Source organism: Quercus suber, unplaced genomic scaffold (assembly GCF_002906115.3).
Source record: "Quercus suber isolate HL8 unplaced genomic scaffold, Cork oak 2.0 scaffold_92, whole genome shotgun sequence".
NCBI lineage: Eukaryota > Viridiplantae > Streptophyta > Magnoliopsida > Fagales > Fagaceae > Quercus > Quercus suber.
In genome coordinates, this window is record NW_027069557.1 from 1,151,757 (window position 1) to 1,172,335 (window position 20,579).

The 20,579-nt window shown below is 33.8% G+C and overlaps 1 protein-coding gene across 3 annotated transcripts in view; it reads left to right on the forward strand.

Annotated features, from left to right (window-relative positions):
- The window catches only part of LOC112003242 (TMV resistance protein N), a 29,829-nt gene continuing 9,250 nt past the window's right edge, over window positions 1-20,579 (forward strand). Inside the window, exons 1-3 of one of the 3 annotated variants that reach the window (XM_065774447.1) lie at window positions 1-251; window positions 393-628; window positions 13,030-13,542. In XM_065774447.1, the coding sequence (XP_065630519.1) occupies window positions 13,040-13,542 (503 nt within the window). In that variant the 5' untranslated portion in view covers window positions 1-251; window positions 393-628; window positions 13,030-13,039. Of the gene's footprint in view, window positions 629-9,142; window positions 9,546-13,029; window positions 13,543-20,579 lie in introns of those variants that run through there. The other 2 variants (XM_065774446.1, XM_065774448.1) reach the window with 2 other exon arrangements.

Sequence of the window (20,579 nt, forward strand, 5' to 3'; positions counted from 1 at the left end):
AAAAATTTAGTACTAATCAAGTTTTAGGAGTTGAATGTATAATTCACAGACGTAAGGACGTTTAACATTCTTTTGACATTGTTGTCACTCGCCGCCCCCAACCTAAATTCTTACCCTACAAACACAGTCAAAAAATTGTAACGAAATCACTGCAAGAAGTAGCCTTCACGTAGAAAATAAAAGAATTTGGAACTTGAAAGCAACAATGAGAGAAGTTCTAAGACTCTTCAACACCAACAAACCAAAACTGGGTAAACTAAAAAACATGCTTTTTATTCGTTCTTTCTTTCACTTCTCAGAAAACTTTTTTTTTTTTTTTTTGAGAAACCGAAACATGGGATTCATCCAAAAACCACATTCATCAATGAAATTTTTGTGCTTTTGTTTTTTAGTTTCTGGATTTTGGAATCTAAGCCTTGATTGATTGTGATCTTTACAAACAACACTACTTCTAAGGAACCAACAGAAACCCAACTTTTCATATCCTTCAACGGCGGCAGCAGCAGCATATCATCTTAGCAAAAGAAATCGCAGGAGCAGGAGCAGGACTCCGCCATCATATTTTGATCCAGGTTATTTTGTTTGCGGTCTTTACTTCTCACGTGATCTCTCGGTTTTGCTTCTTTAGGTAAGTCACTTTCTTATTCTTATTCCTTAGCTTTGTAATTGTTTCTTTTTATCTTAACATTCTATGTATATAGTATTTATTCGTAAAAAATAAATTGGTTAAATTTATAGAATGGTATAATGGTTTTAGATTCTAGCCTGAAAAGAATGTTGTTTTTTATGCTTATGGAGTGTTTTGCTTCATTTTTTTGACTTTTTGTTGATGAGCACTCTATTGTTTGAATTGAGGTTATGGTTTCAATCTTATTTTCTTAGGATTCCTTGAGGGAAGTGAATGTGATAATTGGGATTTAGTGTTCTAAGGTTGAGCTTGCATGTGTGGGATTTATGATTCTCTTTAGTTGAGAAATTGTGTGAGAATATGTTAAGAGTCTAGCCTCAATAGATTTAGATCTTAATTGGTTATGTGACATCTAATTACTTAAGTTCTTGCGCTTTGCTAATCCTATGCACTATGCACTAAAGAGTGGTGGCGAACATGGAGTAAATTAAAACATACTAAGGGGAAATAAACATTTTATATCTTCTAAGGATGGTTTTGATGAGTAGATCAGGACACTTGCTAATGTTAGTATTTCTGCTTCTGTTTCTGTTTCAAGAGTGTGTTTGTGCGTGATGATATGTGCAGGTGAATACTTTCAAGACAAAAATCTGGGTCACATTGAGAGTCGTTTCAAAAAAACTAGGGAAAGCCGTGTGGTTATTTTACTAAATTGCTTTTGTAGCCATATATCAAAATTTCAATATAGACTTCCAAACAGACCAAGAAAAAAAAATTTGGGGGTTGTTCTTTTAGGTTTAAATAATATTAATGTCTTGTTAATTTGGTTTCTCCTGGTTGGAAGTGTTGGTAAATATATATATATATATATATATTTGTATATATATAAAATTGTTTGATACATACTAGAGATAGTGTTAGATAACTGGAAAAATACTTTGAAATTTACGTTTAAACTTCAAAAGATTGGCCAAACCTTGGCATCTCTAAAACGGTCTCTTATATACGTATTAACTTTACATTTGATTCAGTCAATTCCTATGCAAAATGATTATTAGGTTGCACGCAAATCTGTGGATGTATAGATAAATATTATGCTTATTTATTGTCCAGGTCCTGACAGAGCTGAATCTACAGTCTCTAATGTGTATTCATTTCTCTCATTTGATTATAATTAGTTATGTATTATTGTGAGAGACTGTGCCCCCTGGCCTCGTTTTGAAATTGGGCCAAACTCACATGAATGGGTGGAGTTATGTTATTGCCTCTCAAAATAGAGGTTCGATTGATTATATTTTCTCCTTTAGATTAAGTGTTTTACCATGGATTTACTACTTATTTAATTATTGAAAAAAACAATAAAACCATAATTGAAAATTTCATCATTTTATTAATTTGAAAATGAATGTATATTGATCATGAGAAATTACATGGCTTTGGTCCTAAATACAATCTAAGGTAAAGTACATGACTTTATTTCCTAGTTACAATCTAGAAATTGAAAATTACATGGATAAACATTGATCTATCAACCCTTGATCAAAGTTTAGAGGCTATGTTACAAGATGGGAATGTGTTAGGAACCCATCTTGCTCGGTGAAACCAGTCTTCTAGACTATAGTGGCCAACATTCATATCATATCATCCAAATCACTCGATTGCATGTTGAATTTTAATGTGTGTGCATGTGATAAACCCTAATTTCATTTATTGGTAATTGCATTTGGATTGAAAAATAAATTCTAGAGAATATGTGTGGATGGTGATATCCTAGATTCAAGAATTTGAGAGAATTATTAAACTAACATGTTTTTCATATTTTTTATGTGGATTTAAGATCAAAACTAGTGTTATGCATGAACATGTGATGAACAACTAAGAACATGTGAAAAACGATATGAACATTTAAAAATATCATGAACATTCAAACATATTCAATGAATTTAAATAATCACTAGCATGCTTTAATCTTAAATTAACATTATAGCAACATGAAAAACAAGTTAGGAAAATAGATTATACCTATATGCAAGATCTACACAGTGGAAGAGGAGGCTTTGGTAGAGGTCCTAAGGATGGAGTAGAAAAGAAGAATTAGGAGAGGGAGAGAAAGTCTCACTCAATACCTTGAGTCTCAAGAAGATCAAGATATGACAAGATTACTCTACTTCACTAGAACTCAAGAGCGAAGAAGAGAGAGTGTTTCCGTGTGCTTTGAAATGAAGGAGATGAGGGGTTTATATACTATTGATAGAGAAAATATGAATGGAATGACATTTAATGAGAGTTGACAAAGGATCAAAGAGAATCATGAACCTAGACCCCATTTCAGACTTTGGGGAAAGTTGGTGTATTATTATTATTATTTTTTAAGTAATAAGTTTTATTGATATAAAAAAAAGGAACACCCTAGTGTACAGGGAGTGTACAAAGGGTCAACAAATCAAATACAACAATTGCAAGAATCTAGAAAATCAATAAAACAAGAGAATGATTGTTTTTGTAAAGCAAACGACCAATCCAATAAAGTTCTAAAAAAAAAAAGCTTGAGGTCTGGAACGGATCTCTCAATATCTTCAAAACATCTACTATTTCTCTCCCTTCAAAGACACTACATTAAATAATGAGGAATAATGGACCATATATAACCATTTCGATGATGACCAAACCTACCTTGCCAACACCCTAACAACCCCAAAACAGTATGTGGCATAACCCAAGTTACTCCAAATAAACCCAAAACCATAGACCACAAATCCATAGCAACGGGACAATGAAGGAAGAGATGGTCAACTAATTCACCATTACTCTTACACATGTAGCACCAATCCAAAATCCACACCTTCCTTTTTGTAAATTATCAGTCGTCAAGCATTTCCCTAAAATAGCAGTCCAAATAAAGAAAGCTACTCAAGAGGGAATCTTCTGCTTCCAAATACTTCTTCAAGCAAAACCGTAGATAGTAGGGCCCACTAAAATTCTATAGTAATCATTAACCATGAACCTCTTATCTTTGTTAGGTATCTAACACATCTTATCCTCACCAAACCCCCTTATTAAAGAACCATATATGGTTTCCATGAAGCCTGACATAGCCTCTAATTCCTGAGCATGCACACCCCTAAAGAAGCTCACATCCCAAAAAAGGACTCCATTGGAGGACTTCATAAGCTCAGCCACACTAGCCTTCTTATTCCTACAAAATCTGAACAAGTCAGGATAGCTAATAGCAAGAGATGTCTCTCCACACCAACGGTCTTGCCAAAACTTCACCCTAGACCCATCTCCAATATCATACAAAATATGGCGTGAGAAAAAAGGCCATCCTTGACTGATACTTTTCCATATGGACCATTACCAGATCTGGTACACCAGCCCACCATACACATCCATATTTCATCTCTGTCGCTTGTCTCCAAAGGGCATCATTCTCAATCCCATATCTCCATAGCCACTTTCCAAGCAAAACTTCATTGAAAAGTCTTATCTTCCTTATCCCTAAGCCACCCGAAGAAATAGGAGCACAAACAGTAGGCCATTTAACCAAATGAAATTTAGGTTCATCACCAAAACTGCCTTATAAGAAATTCTGCTGAAGTTTCTCAATTTAGTTAGCCACACTAGCAGGTATAGGAAATAAAGATAGAAAATAAGTGGGTAAATTAGATAGGGTGCTTTTGATTAAAGTGACTCTACCTCCCTTGGATAAGTACAAGCATTTCCAACCCGTTAATCTCCTCTCCATTTTCTCCAGAATCAGATTCCTTATAGTCTTATCATTGAATTTAGCACCCAAAGGAGGACCTAAATATTTCATTGGAAGAGTACCCTACTTGCAGCCAAGAACATTTAGCAATAAGTTAATATTATGCATTACTCCAACCGGAACCAATTCTTACTAGCCCAGTTTTATCTTTAGACTCGACACCGCCTCAAACCAAATAAGAATCATACGGAGAATCAAAATCTATTATAGGTTAGCATCACAAAATATTAGAGTGTCATCCGCAAAAAGGAGATGAGACACTGCCAAGGATCTTCCCTCCAAGTTACCCATACTAAAGCCTGACAAGCATCCTTCATGAATTGCTTAGCTTCCATCACCAAAACAAACAACAAGGGAGACAACAGATCACCTTGTCTTAACCCTCTGGAGCTACCAAAAACCCCACAAGGAGAGCCATTAATCAAAATAGAGAAACAGACTTTAGATAGACAAAAGAAAATCCACTGTCTCCACTTAGTAGAGAACCCATGTCTTTCTAACATTTGCAAAATAAAACTCTAGCTTACATGGTCAAAAGCCTTCTTAACATCCAGTTTACAAATCAGCCCCGGCACCCCAGTCTTCAATGTACTGTCAAGGCATTCATTAGCAATAAGAACAGGGTTAAGGATCTGTCTGTTCCTCACAAAAGCATTCTGAGATGTTGAGATTATATCCCCTATAATTGTGCGGAGTCGGTTGGCCAAGACTTTAGCAATAATTTTATAAACCCCCCCAACAAGACTAATGGGCCGAAAATCCCTAATCTCACTTGCTGCATTTTTTTAGGGATGAGAGTAATAAAAGTTTCGTTAAATTTTTTTTCAAACTGACCTGTAGCAAAAAAATGATGAAATACAGCCATAAGACCAGGTTTGACAATTAGGAATGGCAACGGGTCGGGTTCGGGCCGGGTTTTTTCATACCCGGACCCGACCCGCGGGCCAAGACCTGTGGCTCGGACCCGGCCCGTTTATTAAACAGATTTTTTTTTCGGGGCCCAGACCCGCCCCGTGGGCCCCGTCCAGCCAGGCCACTTCAGGGCCCAATCTTCAACCCCTAACAGTGGCCCAATCTGTGGCCCAATCAATTAGAAAAAAAAAAAAAGTTTTCCTGAGAAAAAAAATCACAGCAGTGCAGCACAAACAACCAATCCAAATGAATCTCAAATCAAATCCACCATAACCATTCAAATTTCCTATTCACAGAAACCAAATACATTTGAAATCAAACTATTCACAGAAACCAAATCAAATCTCAACAACAAAATCTAAATCCCCAAACCCACAGGTTAAACAAAAGAATCTAAAATCCCCAAACCCACTAATCAAATAAAGAAAAAATGGAAGAAGAACATCAAAAACCATTGCCGTATATCACCATGGTTGTTCGTCTTCGTCTTCGTCTTCGTGGGTGAGATCGCAGAGGCTTTACGGCGAGAATCTTAGATTTTCGTCTTCGTCTTCTTCTTCAAAGAGAGTGAGACCGAGAGGCTGAGAGCATGAGAGAGGCGCAGCTGACAGCTGGTGGCTGACGGCGTGAGACATGAGAGGAGAGTGAGTGAGAGTGGGAGTGAGGGCGTGTGAGGGAGGCGTGACTGAGGGAGTGAGGGCTGTGAGGTTGAGGACTAAGTGAGGGAGGCGTGAGTTTTGGGCTGGAGAATGAGGGATTAGATTTAGGGTTAGCTTATATGTGTATATATATAGAAGGGTAATTTTTGTAATTTCTGTGTATCGGGTTTTTATCCTGGCCGGGTTTCGGGTCGGGTCTCGGATTTTTTTATAAAACCCGAACCCGACCCGAACCCGCTTCGGGTTTTTTTTTTTTTAAACCCATACCCGACCCTATTTCTAATCGGACCGGGTAAAACCCGGCCCATTAGGGTCGGGCCGGGCCGAGTACCCACGGGTCGGGCAAAAATTGCCATCCCTATTGACAATTCCCTAACAAGCTTAGGAAAAAGCCATTGGGAAGTCAACTGGTCCACGAGATTTATCACCATTAAAATTCTGTATGACATCAAAAATGTTTGCATCTTCAAAAGGTCTCTTTAACCAATCCGCCTTATTGCCGGATATCATTGGGAAAACCAACACATCTGGAAATGGTCGATCAACTTGCTGCTCAAAATACAAATTCATGAAAAATTGAGTAATGCAATCTGCAATCATGCCCTGATCAGAAGACAATGTACCATTAACCATCAGGCTTTCAATACCATTATTTTTTCTGTTAGAATTAGCCATTCTATGAAAGAATCTGGTATTGGCATCCCCTTCCTTCAAGTGCAACACCCTAAACTTTTGTCTTCAACTAATCTCTTCTAAAAGAATCAATTTTTCAATATCTGTACGAAGATTAACCTGTTCTAACTTCTCCTCAGCTGTTAATCTATGGGTCTCTTTTCTAGCATCCAAAATATTCAACTTGCTCCAAAGGTCTTGTTTCTTATATGTGACATTGCCAAACTCCGTTTCATTCCACTTTTTTAAATCCAACTTCAAGACAGCCAACTTCTTAGCAAGTATAAAACTTGGGGTTCCTTGGAACAAATAGGATGCCCACCACGTCTTCACTTTGTCGAAAAAAATTTCCACCCTCAACCACATATTTTCAAAACGGAAAGGAGTTCTACCTCTATGTTGACTCCCACCCTCCAACAAAATAGGAAAATGGTTTGAAAGTACTCTAGACATCCTTTTTTGGGTAAACTATGTGAAGTGATCTACCAATAGTGGGGAGAAAAGGAATTGATTAGTCGAGAAGTTGAGGATGTATTGGACCAGGTGTAAAGGCCCCCTTCTATAGATATATCCATCAACCTATGAAGAGAGATAAAATCTGAAAATCCATACATAGCTCGAGAATAACTAGCAGCCCCTAGTTGCTCTAATGGGAAATGGATTATATTAAAGTCACCTCCTAGGCACCATGGCAAATCCCACCAACTGATTAGCCCAGTTAGTTCCTCCCACATCATCCTACGCCTTTTGTTCAAATTTGGCCTATATACACTTGTAAAAGCCCACTCAAATTGGTCACCAACATTTTTAAATTTGCATGAAACCGAAAAATGCCCCACCGATTCCTCCACCTTTTCCACAACTCGTCTATCCCACATCAATAAAATACCTCCAGAAGCACCTTCAAAACCCAAGTACAACCAATCTACATATGGACAACTGCATATACTTCGAACAATTAGTAATCCATTCTAGTTTGGTCTCCTGCAAACACAAGATATCAACCCTCCAAGAGTGCAACAAATTACGAATCTGAAGCCTTTTTTCAACTTCATTTAGCCCCCCTGACATTCCAGGAAAGTAACATCAAATTCATTGAGAAACAGAGAGAACAAGATCCCTATTAATACCACTTCGTCTAGCAAAGGTAGAGCCATAATTAATAGAACTGAACAATCCCTTCAACTCTCTTAAACCTTTCACCCCAGAACTTTTTAAGCCATGTGTTTTCTTGTTCACATCAACCCTCCGATCTAATTTAGCCTCAATAGCCAATAAAAATTATGTTGCTTGATCTTCCAAACCCTCTAGGGACGTGACAAGGAAGCAATCAAAATAATTGAATCTCCTTTGAAACCACTCTAAGTAAGGGTCTTGCCTCTCTGAACTATCCACACCCATAAACCTCTCCACATCCACAACTGTTTGTTCTGCCATGGCCAAAGGTAGAGAAAAAGCAAGTGGTTCAATAGCTAGAGGCTGATCAACATCCTTTGAATAGGTATCCAAAATCTAGTCCTCCACTAGCACTTCATCTTCTTTGAAAAGAGTTGATTACACATTCATAACGTTTGAAAACTTCATTGGAACTAAGGCCAGCTGTTTTTGCTCTTCCAATACCTCAGTAGCTTCACACTGTGGCAAAGAGATCTGAATTGGAACCAGAACCCTCCTTCCATCACGTAATTCAAGTACCCACTGCTCCGAATTCCCCCATTTCTTGACTATATTGCCGGAATGCTCTTGAAGAATCAAGAAAATCAAGAAAGAAAGAGAATGATTGGTTTTGCAAAGTAGCCAACCAATCTAATAAAATTCTAAGGAAAAATAGCTTGAGTTTTGGTATGAATCTTTTATTATTTTCAAAACACCTACTATTTCTTTACCTCCAAAGACATCACATTAAGCAATGAGGAACAATTAACCATATATTACATTTCTATGACGATCTAGCCTGCCTTGCCAGCAAGTAGGAGCCCCACAATAGATTGCGGCATAATCCAGCTTACATCAAATAAACCCAAAACCATAGACTACAAATCCTTAGCAACCAGACTGTAAAGAAATAGATGGTCAACCGATTCATCATTACACTTGCACATATAACACCAATCCAATATTCAAACCTTCATTTTATGTAAATTATCAATCGGCAAACATTTCCCTAAAGCAACCGTTTAAACAAAGAAAGCCATTTGAGAAGGGATCTTCTTATTCCAAATACTTTTCCATGGAAAACAACAATCATTTTTTTTTTTTTGAGAAAACAACAATCATTAGAGCCTACTAGAAGACTATAATAATTATTGGACATGTATGAATACAACTTTATAATCGGTCAAAAAGTAATATGAACTGAAATTTATAACTGGCCACCAAGAAATTATTCTTTCTTTCTCTTTTCTTGAATGGCATAATGTGTAGGAAAAAACAACCATCGTTAGAGTCCACTAAAAGACTATAATAATTATTGGACACGTATGAATACAACTTTATAATCGGTGAAAAAGCAATATGAACAGAAATTTAAACTTATAGCTGGCTACCAAGAAGTTATTCTTTCTTTCTCTTTTCTTGAATGACAGAATGTGCAGTGGTAATTGTCATCAAATTGCCACTAAAGTACTTATCCCAAAAAACATATAAAATGTTAAATAATTAAAAAAGTTGTTTAAAAAAGCAAAATAAAGTGTAAAAACAACTTTATTCTGGTAACCAGGAACGTACTCGAGTAATCAATTAAAGCCAATTCCAAGGAAACTTCCTACAACTTTCCTCAACTCTCCAACTTAATACTAATAGTTTTCCTCTTCAATTATTGTCTTTCTGTTGTTTTTTCTTCTCAAACTGAGCACACGGAAAGTTTTTTCGTCTCCTCGATCTTGACAACGTGATCCGTATCCTCAAGGTCCTCTCTTTTCTCTTATTCAATGCTTTGTGTAAATTCTTTGATTTTTTTTTTTAATTGATATTTAGTTTGCGTTTCAATTTCTACTTGGATGATGAGAAAGCATAGAGAAAGGGGGGAACATAAAGATTTTATCCTGGGTTCTGTGTTTCACTTTTGTTTTATAGTATTAGTATCTGAAATTCTCCTCTTATACCAACTGTGATTGTTAAATTCCACATGTTTTTCTCTTAATACTATTATGCTAAAAGCTAACTGTATATAGGATCAAGAGGATTGATGCTTAAAGAAATCATTAAAAACACAGACGATGCTTTTGTATTGATTTAACGTTAGTTAATTAAATTTCTGCAAAAGTAATAATCATAATAACGTGAGTTAAATAATTTTCAGTTTGAGATTCCTGGAAGGAGAGGGAGACTTGCACATCCACTTTATTTAAAAAATAAACAAAAAAAAAATGTTTGACTTCACTGAAAACAGAGGATGTGAATGCCTAGCAATGCAGCAATGCTGGGATTGCCACAAAATTCACAATACCCAATTTCACTACTACCCCTCAATCACTATAAATTAATTTTTATTATTTTAATGGCCCATGTGCGAGGTAGTCGTCAAATTGAGTGTAGTCGTAAGATATTGTTGTGAATTTTGTGGGGACCTTAGTTTTTAGTAATGCCTCCCTCCACTCTCTCACAAACTCGCAAACAAAAGAAAGAATGGTGATCATTCCTTTATTAAACAAGAAATTATATAATAGGAACTGAATTATGTGTTGTTTCTACTTTCTAAGAGATAGTGATAGTCCCACTATCTCTTAGAATAGTGAGCTTTACCATCATTGCTGCAAATTCATTTATCATATTTGTAAGTTCCTCTGCCTTATGTTTTTCTACATGAGGTAGTTTTTTTGAGTATACATCTTTATTACTTATCAAAAAAAAGTTTTCACTTTTCACATGTCTATCTCTTTTTTTCAATACTTCCACTCAAAGAAATGAAAAATCGATATCCAATTGTTCTCTTATTCTCTAATTTTTTTTCCTTTTGATTTTTCTTTCAATTTTAATTGAATATATATATATATATATATATTAATCTTTTTTGTAGTTCAAGATTTGCCAATAATTGGATTTCTGAAAGGGAAAAAGGGCTCTCTCTTTTCATACACTTGATAGGCTTCTCTTGGATATCTCTCTTATTGTTTTTAGGGTTTGTATAACCCTTATCTGAAGCTCCTTGCTACACCTCACAGCTGTGTGTGTATGTGTTGGCAGATATGCATTGGACATGTGCAGTCCAGAATGTGCACATGCAGAGTACAAAGGTCATGCAGCACGCGACCTGGTCGCCCCCTAAGGTTGCATGGGAGTCGCGAGATGCACGTCTACATCCTCATCCAAATCCCTACCACGTGGGTCTTGTGGGCTTGGCTAGTCGCTTTATGGTCGCCTCTAGGTTGTGAGATCCCTGGTTAATGCAGATTCCAAACTTGAAGGAGAAGCACAAGTACTCTATTCAAAATATATTATAACCCACAAAAATATACATCAAACATAAAATACATTACAAACAACTTTTGTCACTGAATTAAGCCAATAATAAAACATGACTTCTCACATTCAAAAGGCCTCCACTTTGTCATCATTTTCATCTTCAACACCATAGTAGAAATATGATGTCTTTCTTAATTTTAGAGGTGAGGACACCCGAAATAGTTTTATTGACCATCTCTATGTTGCTTTGAAACAAAAGGGCATAGTCATCTTTAGAGATGAGGAAAAACATTAAACTGTATAGCCTATAAACAGTTGGTCTTTAAACTTTATAGCCTATAAACAATTTTACTCTATAAAATTTTAAATGACTGCTTTAAATAAGAGCTCTCACATCACTACTTGTATAATAAAAAAGGTACCACATTTTAGCCAACCAAACCCAAACTTTGCTCACATCAAGCCATGTTAAGTTGTCTAAAAATACATAATTGCTAATTTACACTAACACTATTCATTTTGCATTTAATTTTTTTATTTAAGTATCTCGATGGTGAATTAAAAAAGTGGAGGATGGTTGTTGTGTGTGAAAAAAGAAAAATAAGTAAAAAAAAAAATCAAGAAAATTGATCATTTAATGAAATAATTTGATGTGAAGTGTTTTGAAATGTCAGTATTTATAAAAGAAAAAGCAGGTTCTTGTAATAAAATAAATTGAAATTTTCGCACGAATTGAAGCGAGTACTCTTACAAGTTACAAGTTGGGTTGAGTTGATTTTTAATGCTATTTTGGGTTATGTTGGCTTGGGTGAGAAATTTCTTAAGACAAAGTCAAATTTGATTAAAAACTTTCTCAAACCTAAGCCAATCATGTTCACACTTCCTATGTTTTTAGTTTCGTCATATCATCTTAAGGGTCAGGTTGGAGCCATATGTTAAGGTCTAATAATAATATATATCAAAATATTAAAAATCAAACTATTAAATTCATACCAGTCTCTAAATCTAAAATGAATCAAGTTAACAAATTTAAAATACATATATATTTTTAAATTATTAAAAAGGGGTTGTGTTATTTGAGTTGAAGTGCTAATCCGAACCAGACCCAAGCCTTTTTTTGGGGAAGGGGGGGGGGGGGGGGGGAATTAAATTAAAAAAATACTAGTATTCAACCCGACTCAGACCCAGAGTCATAATTTTGATATAATTTTACTAGTAGAGTAGGTAGAAAGAAATTATTTAAGCAAAGCTGAACATGACAGTTACCCAACAAGTGAAGTATATTTTTAATTAATTATTTATCAATGTTAGAATTGTGTAGTTAAATGATTAAATTTACCATTTCTTAATAGTTTAAGCTTTTGGGACAATCAGTGTGGTTAATTTCTTACAATTTGAGTGAGAAAATGCCTTATTTATTGGAGATGCTCTTATATGTTAGGAAAAAATTAATTCCTTGCATTATGGAGTGGTTGGTTATATAATAAGAAACAATACTTTTTTTTAATAAATTAAAATGAGGAAGTTACTTATAGAGAAAGAGTTCTCACTTCTCAACCACAAATCAACAAATTCTCTCATGCACTGCTTGTACGCTTGTACCCCTTCAGCATTTATGTATATCACTGATCACATCATAATGGCATCTGAATTCTGAGCAGATAGAACGCAAGCAATATGAAAAGAACTTAAGTTGGTCAAAAAGAATAAAAGATAGGACATTACAGCTAGAACTAGGAATTTTCTCTTTCTCCACTTTGAGGAGAAGGGTGGAACCATTGCCTAAGCCCAAAAGCGTCGCTTCAAGAGGTTTTAGAGCTTTATAATCTCGCTGCCATTCACCAAATCCGCAAGTTCTCACTTTTCTTGCCTGCATCCATATCTTTTATTTGTTTCTTTTCCTATTTCCTAATTTATTTTCCTTATAATTTGATCTTTAGTTTTAATTGAGTGTACTTTTTTCTAAATTGTGATTGAAAATTTATCAGGATATTTTCAATGGCTTCTATGAACGCTGAAAGAGCCTCATCATCTTTCTCTGCCACACATCGATTGACATACGAAGTATTCCTTAGTTTTAGAGGTGAGGACACCCGCACTGGTTTTACAAGTCATTTATATACTGCTTTAGATCAAAAGGGCATTTGCACCTTCATAGATGATGAAAAACTTGAGAGAGGAAAATCAATTTCACCAACGCTCTTGAAAGCAATAAATGAATCAAGGTTTGCTATTGTCATTCTCTCAAAAAATTATGCATCTTCAACGTGGTGCCTAGAGGAACTTGAAGAGATCATTGGATGTATGCCAAAGACGGGAATGATAGTTTTACCTATTTTTTATAATGTGGATCCATCTGATGTACGGAACCAGACCGGAACTTTCAAACAAGCTTTTGATAAACATGAAGAACGTTTCAAGGAGAATAGAGAGAAGGTGCAAAAATGGAGAGCTGTGTTGAGAGAAGTGGCCAATAAATCAGGGTGGCATTTACCAAAGAGGTAATTTAAGTTTACATATTATTATTTAACATAAAGCTACTTTGCACTGTTTTAACTTTTAACTTTACATAAACTTCAACTTTACACACCAACCGCCTATTAGTTGGATGGGTCATATGCGTGGGGTAGAGGGAGGGGAAGGGTTTGGTAACAGCATTAGGATTTCTTACCCCACCCACACACCCCCCAAAAAAAAAAAAAGTTTACAAATTCGTGTACCTTAGACGTTTATAACTGAAATATAAAGTTTACAGTGTAATAGTCCTAGTCAAATTTCATTATCTACATTTTATTCATTCTCCCCATCACAAATTTGCCTACAGCATTGTCACTTCGTGTCTCTCGCCACTTTTCTATTTGCCTCTGTTTCTTTTGATCAGTCGGAATCCCAACTTTCTGATGATGGGTTTGTCACAGTGACAATTAGGGAAGCTTTCCTTCCTAAGGAGCATTTTTGGGTTGCTTTGATTTAACCTCTAATTAAGATTAAGATAAAAATTTGCATTTTACCATATACGTTCTTATCTATTTTGATTATTTGTTATTGTGGCATGCCATATGTTTGATAAAATTTCTTATTTTAAATGAGCTTCGTTCTTCCTGTTTTGTGTACTGATTAAGATAGAGTTCCTTCTTGACACTTATTTCTTTTTTTGGAACAAAGATTTAATTCAACTTATATTGAATTTGTTTGATGAAATGCTTGAAAGAGACTTGATTTGAGAGTGAAAACCAAACCAGTTTGGCTATAAGGATCAACTTATGCTAAATCTTTTGAATTATGGTGTTATCTTCTCAATCTTGTGTTTTCTGGTTACAAATGCGAGATTTTGAGAAAATTCAGCCTTAATTTCTGTTGGTGGCTCTGAAAATGGACGAAAAGGAAAGAAATTACATTTGAGTCTTATATTTTTCTTTTTGTGGTCCTTTTTTCATGATATACAATCACTCAACAACCAACTGAAGAAGATTGGCTATTATATGTCAAATTTGTTATATAAGTGAGATGCACCTTCCTGTCCTGATGGATATATAAATTCGTGCACAGTTGGATTTTTACTAGTAACAAGAAAATTTATTAAATTAGACCAATGTATAAAGAAGAAAAGAAATATATACACACACACGCTACTACAAAGGTTAGGATTTGATATTTGATAGCTTCTTCTTTTAATTATAAAATTTTCTCATAAAATTTTCTCATAGTTAGAAGTTATCTATATTTTATATATATCTAAAAGCTGAAACGTAGCATATATTGTTGTTATGCTCCTGTTGAACTACATCAACTTCTACGTCATCCACTTATTCCAACATTTTATCTCTCATTTTAATTATTTTTCTCCTTATTAATTTATCACCTAACAATTACTCTTCCTCCAACATTTCTCCCATTTTTACCTTTTTATCTCTCCACTACTCTATACCTTAAGCTTACAATTCCTTTATCCCTTCATCCCCTTTTTATTTTGACTCTTCTTCTCCCCATTTTATTTACTATAAAAATTTGCTTCTCTCTTCCATTCAATCCTTATTTTGTACACACAACAAGGTGAATACTCTCTCTCTCTGTCTCTCTCTGCACCTCTAATTTAGGTTGATCAATTTTTTTTTTGAACTTTATGCATTTGGTTGTATATTAATTTGTTATATTTTTCATTTTATTTTCTTTTATTGTTAAATGTTATCCAATGATATTATATAATGTTATTCTATTACGTAGCATAGCTTGGATAATTCGTTATTTACAATTATACATTTTCTTTTGAGTATTCTTCTACTCATCTTATATATATATATATATAAATTTTTCTATTTCTCTTACATTATCTCCCATAAAATGTGATTTCTCTCTCTCTCTCTCTCACATTTATTCTTTTTTGATACTCTACTTTAGATACTTTAGGTTGANTACTTATGCTAAATCTTTTGAATTATGGTGTTATCTTCTCAATCTTGTGTTTTCTGGTTACAAATGCGAGATTTTGAGAAAATTCAGCCTTAATTTCTGTTGTGGCTCTGAAAATGGACGAAAAGGAAAGAAATTACATTTGAGTCTTATATTTTTCTTTTTGTGGTCCTTTTTTCATGATATACAATCACTCAACAACCAACTGAAGAAGATTGGCTATTATATGTCAAATTTGTTATATAAGTGAGATGCACCTTCCTGTCCTGATGGATATATAAATTCGTGCACAGTTGGATTTTTACTAGTAACAAGAAAATTTATTAAATTAGACCAATGTATAAAGAAGAAAAGAAATATATACACACACACGCTACTACAAAGGTTAGGATTTGATATTTGATAGCTTCTTCTTTTAATTATAAAATTTTCTCATAAAATTTTCTCATAGTTAGAAGTTATCTATATTTTATATATATCTAAAAGCTGAAACGTAGCATATATTGTTGTTATGCTCCTGTTGAACTACATCAACTTCTACGTCATCCACTTATTCCAACATTTTATCTCTCATTTTAATTATTTTTCTCCTTATTAATTTATCACCTAACAATTACTCTTCCTCCAACATTTCTCCCATTTTTACCTTTTTATCTCTCCACTACTCTATACCTTAAGCTTACAATTCCTTTATCCCTTCATCCCCTTTTTATTTTGACTCTTCTTCTCCCCATTTTATTTACTATAAAAATTTGCTTCTCTCTTCCATTCAATCCTTATTTTGTACACACAACAAGGTGAATACTCTCTCTCTCTGTCTCTCTCTGCACCTCTAATTTAGGTTGATCAATTTTTTTGTTGAACTTTATGCATTTGGTTGTATATTAATTTGTTATATTTTTCATTTTATTTTCTTTTATTGTTAAATGTTATCCAATGATATTATATAATGTTATTCTATTACGTAGCATAGCTTGGATAATTCGTTATTTACAATTATACATTTTCTTTTGAGTATTCTTCTACTCATCTTATATATATTATATATATAATTTTTCTATTTCTCTTACATTATCTCCCATAAAATGTGATTTCTCTCTCTCTCTCTCTCACATTTATTCTTTTTTGCTACTCTACTTTAGATACTTTAGGTTGATGCATTTTGGATTTTTTTTTAAATAACTATAAAACCCAAACTATATTATTAGTTAGCCAAGGTTTGAAACTATTTTGGTTTCTAACAATTCGAGTTCAGTGGAGTCGATTTTGGTGTATAAATCGAGTATATTACACTCGATTTCCCATTGCACAGTAGCTGAGGTGGACAAAGTTTCCACGTAGGCCAAAAATCGAGTCCAATGAACTCGCTTTTCCTTCACTGAAATCGAGTCCAAAGGACTCGGTTTAGTTTAATGGAAACCGAGTCCACTGAACTCGATTTCAGTTCAGCCAAAGACAACTCAACTTACACGGATTTTTTTCTTGTTCTTCCTTTCCTTTTTTCCCCAAATGCTGCCTGGGTTTCTCCATTTCTAAGCCCCAAAAACCCATGAAAAACTCAAATCCGAAACAAATCAAACCCACTCTCCAATGTGTTCTTCTCCTCCACTGGAGCAGCGGCGAGAAACCACACATCTGATCCGATTTGCCGCCTAGGTTGCTGGGTTTTTGCGTCGTTGATTCTTTCTTCCACTGGAGCGGCAGCGAGAAACCACGTCCGATCCGATTTCCATTGCCTGAAGCTTTCGCCGGGGTTTGGTCAGAATCGGCACCTGGGTTGCTGGGTTTGCATCGTTGTTCTTCGGTGAAATCGAGTTTGTTCTTCATTTGCTGGGTTCTGTGTTTGTTCTTTGTTGAAATCGTGCTTCATTTGTCGGTATTGCTAGGTATTGGGCTGAACTGAAATCGAGTTCAGAGGACTCGGTTTCCATTAAGATAAACCGAGTCCTTTGGACTCGACTTCAATGAAGAAAAAGCAAGTTCCTTGGGCTCGATTTCCGGCCTACGTGGACACCAGCTTAGCTTCTGGTGCGATGAGAAATCGAGTGCAATATACTCGATTTATACATCAAAATCGACCCATCTGCACTCGAATTGTTAGAAAACAAAATAGTTTCAAACCTTGGTTAACTAATTATATTGTTTGAGTTTTATAGTTATTTTCTAAAAAAATCCATGCATTTTGGTGGTGTGTTTTGTGAGTTCCTCATCACATGCACTTTCTCTCCATCTTATAGTTTCTGTTTGAATTAGTTCTTAGATATTTTGGAAAGTGAGAATTTGAGTTTATATCAAAATACAATTTCCATAACTATGTATTTGAATATACCTATCAATTATTTGAGTAATATCAATTAAGTTTGTGATGAGGTTTGATTAATATGACAATCTCCTTAAAAAAATGAGAAATTTAAATAATTAAGTTTAGTTGCAGGGAAAAAAAAAAAAAAAAAAACATAAACACTATAACAATAGTTTGAAAAATATAGACCACTTCCAATAATATTAATCAAATACACCCAATTTTTTCCAGAAAAAAACAAAAATAATAGAATGCTATATTTGTAGAGATGGAGAAATGAAAAGGCTTTTAGAAATAGTTCAATTTTTAAGGAAAACAAATTATCTTAAGTAAATTTTAGAGAATTAATCATACATTATACCACATTACAAAGTAATTATATTTTCCCACACGTAGCCTAGTCTACGACTAGTATATAAAAAATTGTCAAAATAAACATGTTTAGATTTTTTTTTTGTTGAGAAAAGTTAAGAAGATTTAGACAAATTTTAAATGTTATTAAACGGTGAGAAAAAAAAATTTGTGATAAACAGACGTCATCAAATTTATGATCTCTTGTTCTGATACTATGTTCAATTATTAATTTTTCCAAAAGCTTAATATATTAGAAAGTGGTAAATTTAATCATTTAATCATATACTTTTAACAATAAAAGGGGCATTAATGGAAGTTTTTCCTTTTTTTTATAATGTAGATCCATCTGATATACGAAAACATATGGAATCTTTCAAACAAGCTTTTGTTAAACATGAAGAACATTTTAAGGAGAACATGGATAACTTGTAGAGATGGAGAGCTTCTTTGAGAGAAATGGCCAATGTTAAAGGATCAGTAATATAATTTGACATTTTTGTTTCTTTAAAAAAATGTTTTTAAAAAAATATAACGTCAACCATAGAAAAGGATTTTGACCAAATATACGTTTTCTTGAATTCGTGTGCATTATTTATGATATGTAATCTATACTAATATAAATAGAATATGATTTGATGGTTAAATCTTTTAATTACCAAAAAAGTTATTCTTAAATAGCTCGAGTAAAATGACAGCCAAATCCCCCCTCCAATTAACACCAAAAAAAGAAGTAAAATGACAAAGTTTGGAGTACAGATTCTAGAGATTTTTATGGTAAGGGGACCCTGGTCCATAGGTTTAATGGGTCAACCCCATCCATCATGGGTAGGTGGATAGCCAGCAATGACATAAAATTGTGGATTCAATGTTGAAAAGTGAGAGGACAAAAACAAAAACAATTATAGTGAAGAAGAGATATGATTTTTTTTTTTTTTTTAACTTATTGAATTGATAGATTGTAAATTTGTAAATGATGGAAAATAAAATTGATGTTATTGGTGACTTAATTTGAAACTAATTGTCTGCCACTCACAACTTGGTATCTTCACAAATTGCGAAAAAAATTGCTGAATAAGTTTTGTCCACAGCAAAGTTGTATCGTTCCCATTTTGTGAAAATAACTTTAATAATCACATGAATAATACTATAAACTGAATTACAATTTTATGATTTGTTGAGATGATAAATTATGTTTGGTCCATCACTGGAATTATCTTGTAACCCTATCACTAGAACTATCTTGTAACTCCATGCATATGTATGAATATACTTAAAAGATATATATTAAGATACGTAGTATAATTACTACATATATAATTTAAATACTATTGATAGTTATTCTTATATTTTGTTAACTCTTTAAAAAGTCTTGTGAGAATATTATTAGATAGAAAATGTAAATTGTCTATGTTTTCAAAATTTTTTATTACTTCCTAATTTTTGTTATTGTGATATGGTCCAACATTTGGTTTTTGTACTTAATAACTCACTTGAATGAATATTTATGATATGGTCCAACATTTGACTCCAAAATTAAGAAATAAAAACTCTCTCTAAAAATAAAGAATTTCAGAGACATGACGTAAAATTGGACTTTAATTGTAGAATCTAATTAGATTTTCTTTAAACTTTGGCTTTTAATAGATATATAGATATGAGTCCACTTTAATTTTTTCTATGTACACCAACCACAACCTACCAACTCAATGGTTGTGAATAATGTTGTAAAATTTATTGTGTAAGTAGACATAATGTAATGTATAGATTGGATATCATGTAGAATATGATTGGTTGTTAGTGAATGTTACTTTTTAGTTGATAATTTCACATTACTTGAGTCTAATTAGTTATCAAAACTCGTATATCATAAGGGTTCCATAGTTGTCTTAAAAGTCTTTTGAACTATTTTCTTTAATTGCTTAGAAAAAGTGAGTGTAGAACGATTTGAACCTCAAGCTCTTAATACGAGATCTGTATAGTGTTATTGAGATACAAGACTTTGTTTAATATTAACCTCAAGCTCTTAATACGAGATCTGCATAGTGTTATTGAGATACAAGACTTTGTTTAATATTAACTACAAGAAAATTGGTATTTTGAATCTCATTGAATAAATCTGAAACTTAGAGGACTGAAATGATTGAAAGTAAAGTTAGAGAACTGAAATGAAATCTGAAGAAACTTAGAAGGTCAGTTTTGCATTTTAGCCTAATATTTATGTTGAGTCAAGCACATGTGAGACGTATGATTGTATTATTTATGTTGAGTCACATGGTACAAGCACATGTGAGACAATTCGTCAATAGAGTTTAATTAGATTATAAGCTAGGTAAATAATTTTAGTCTATTTATATTGTTCACGTGACATAAAGAGGGAACAAAAATAAAAGAAAATATTAAAATAATGAGAGGGCATCCACTAGACACAATCACGACTTCTACAACACATATGATTGCCTTGTAAACATTATT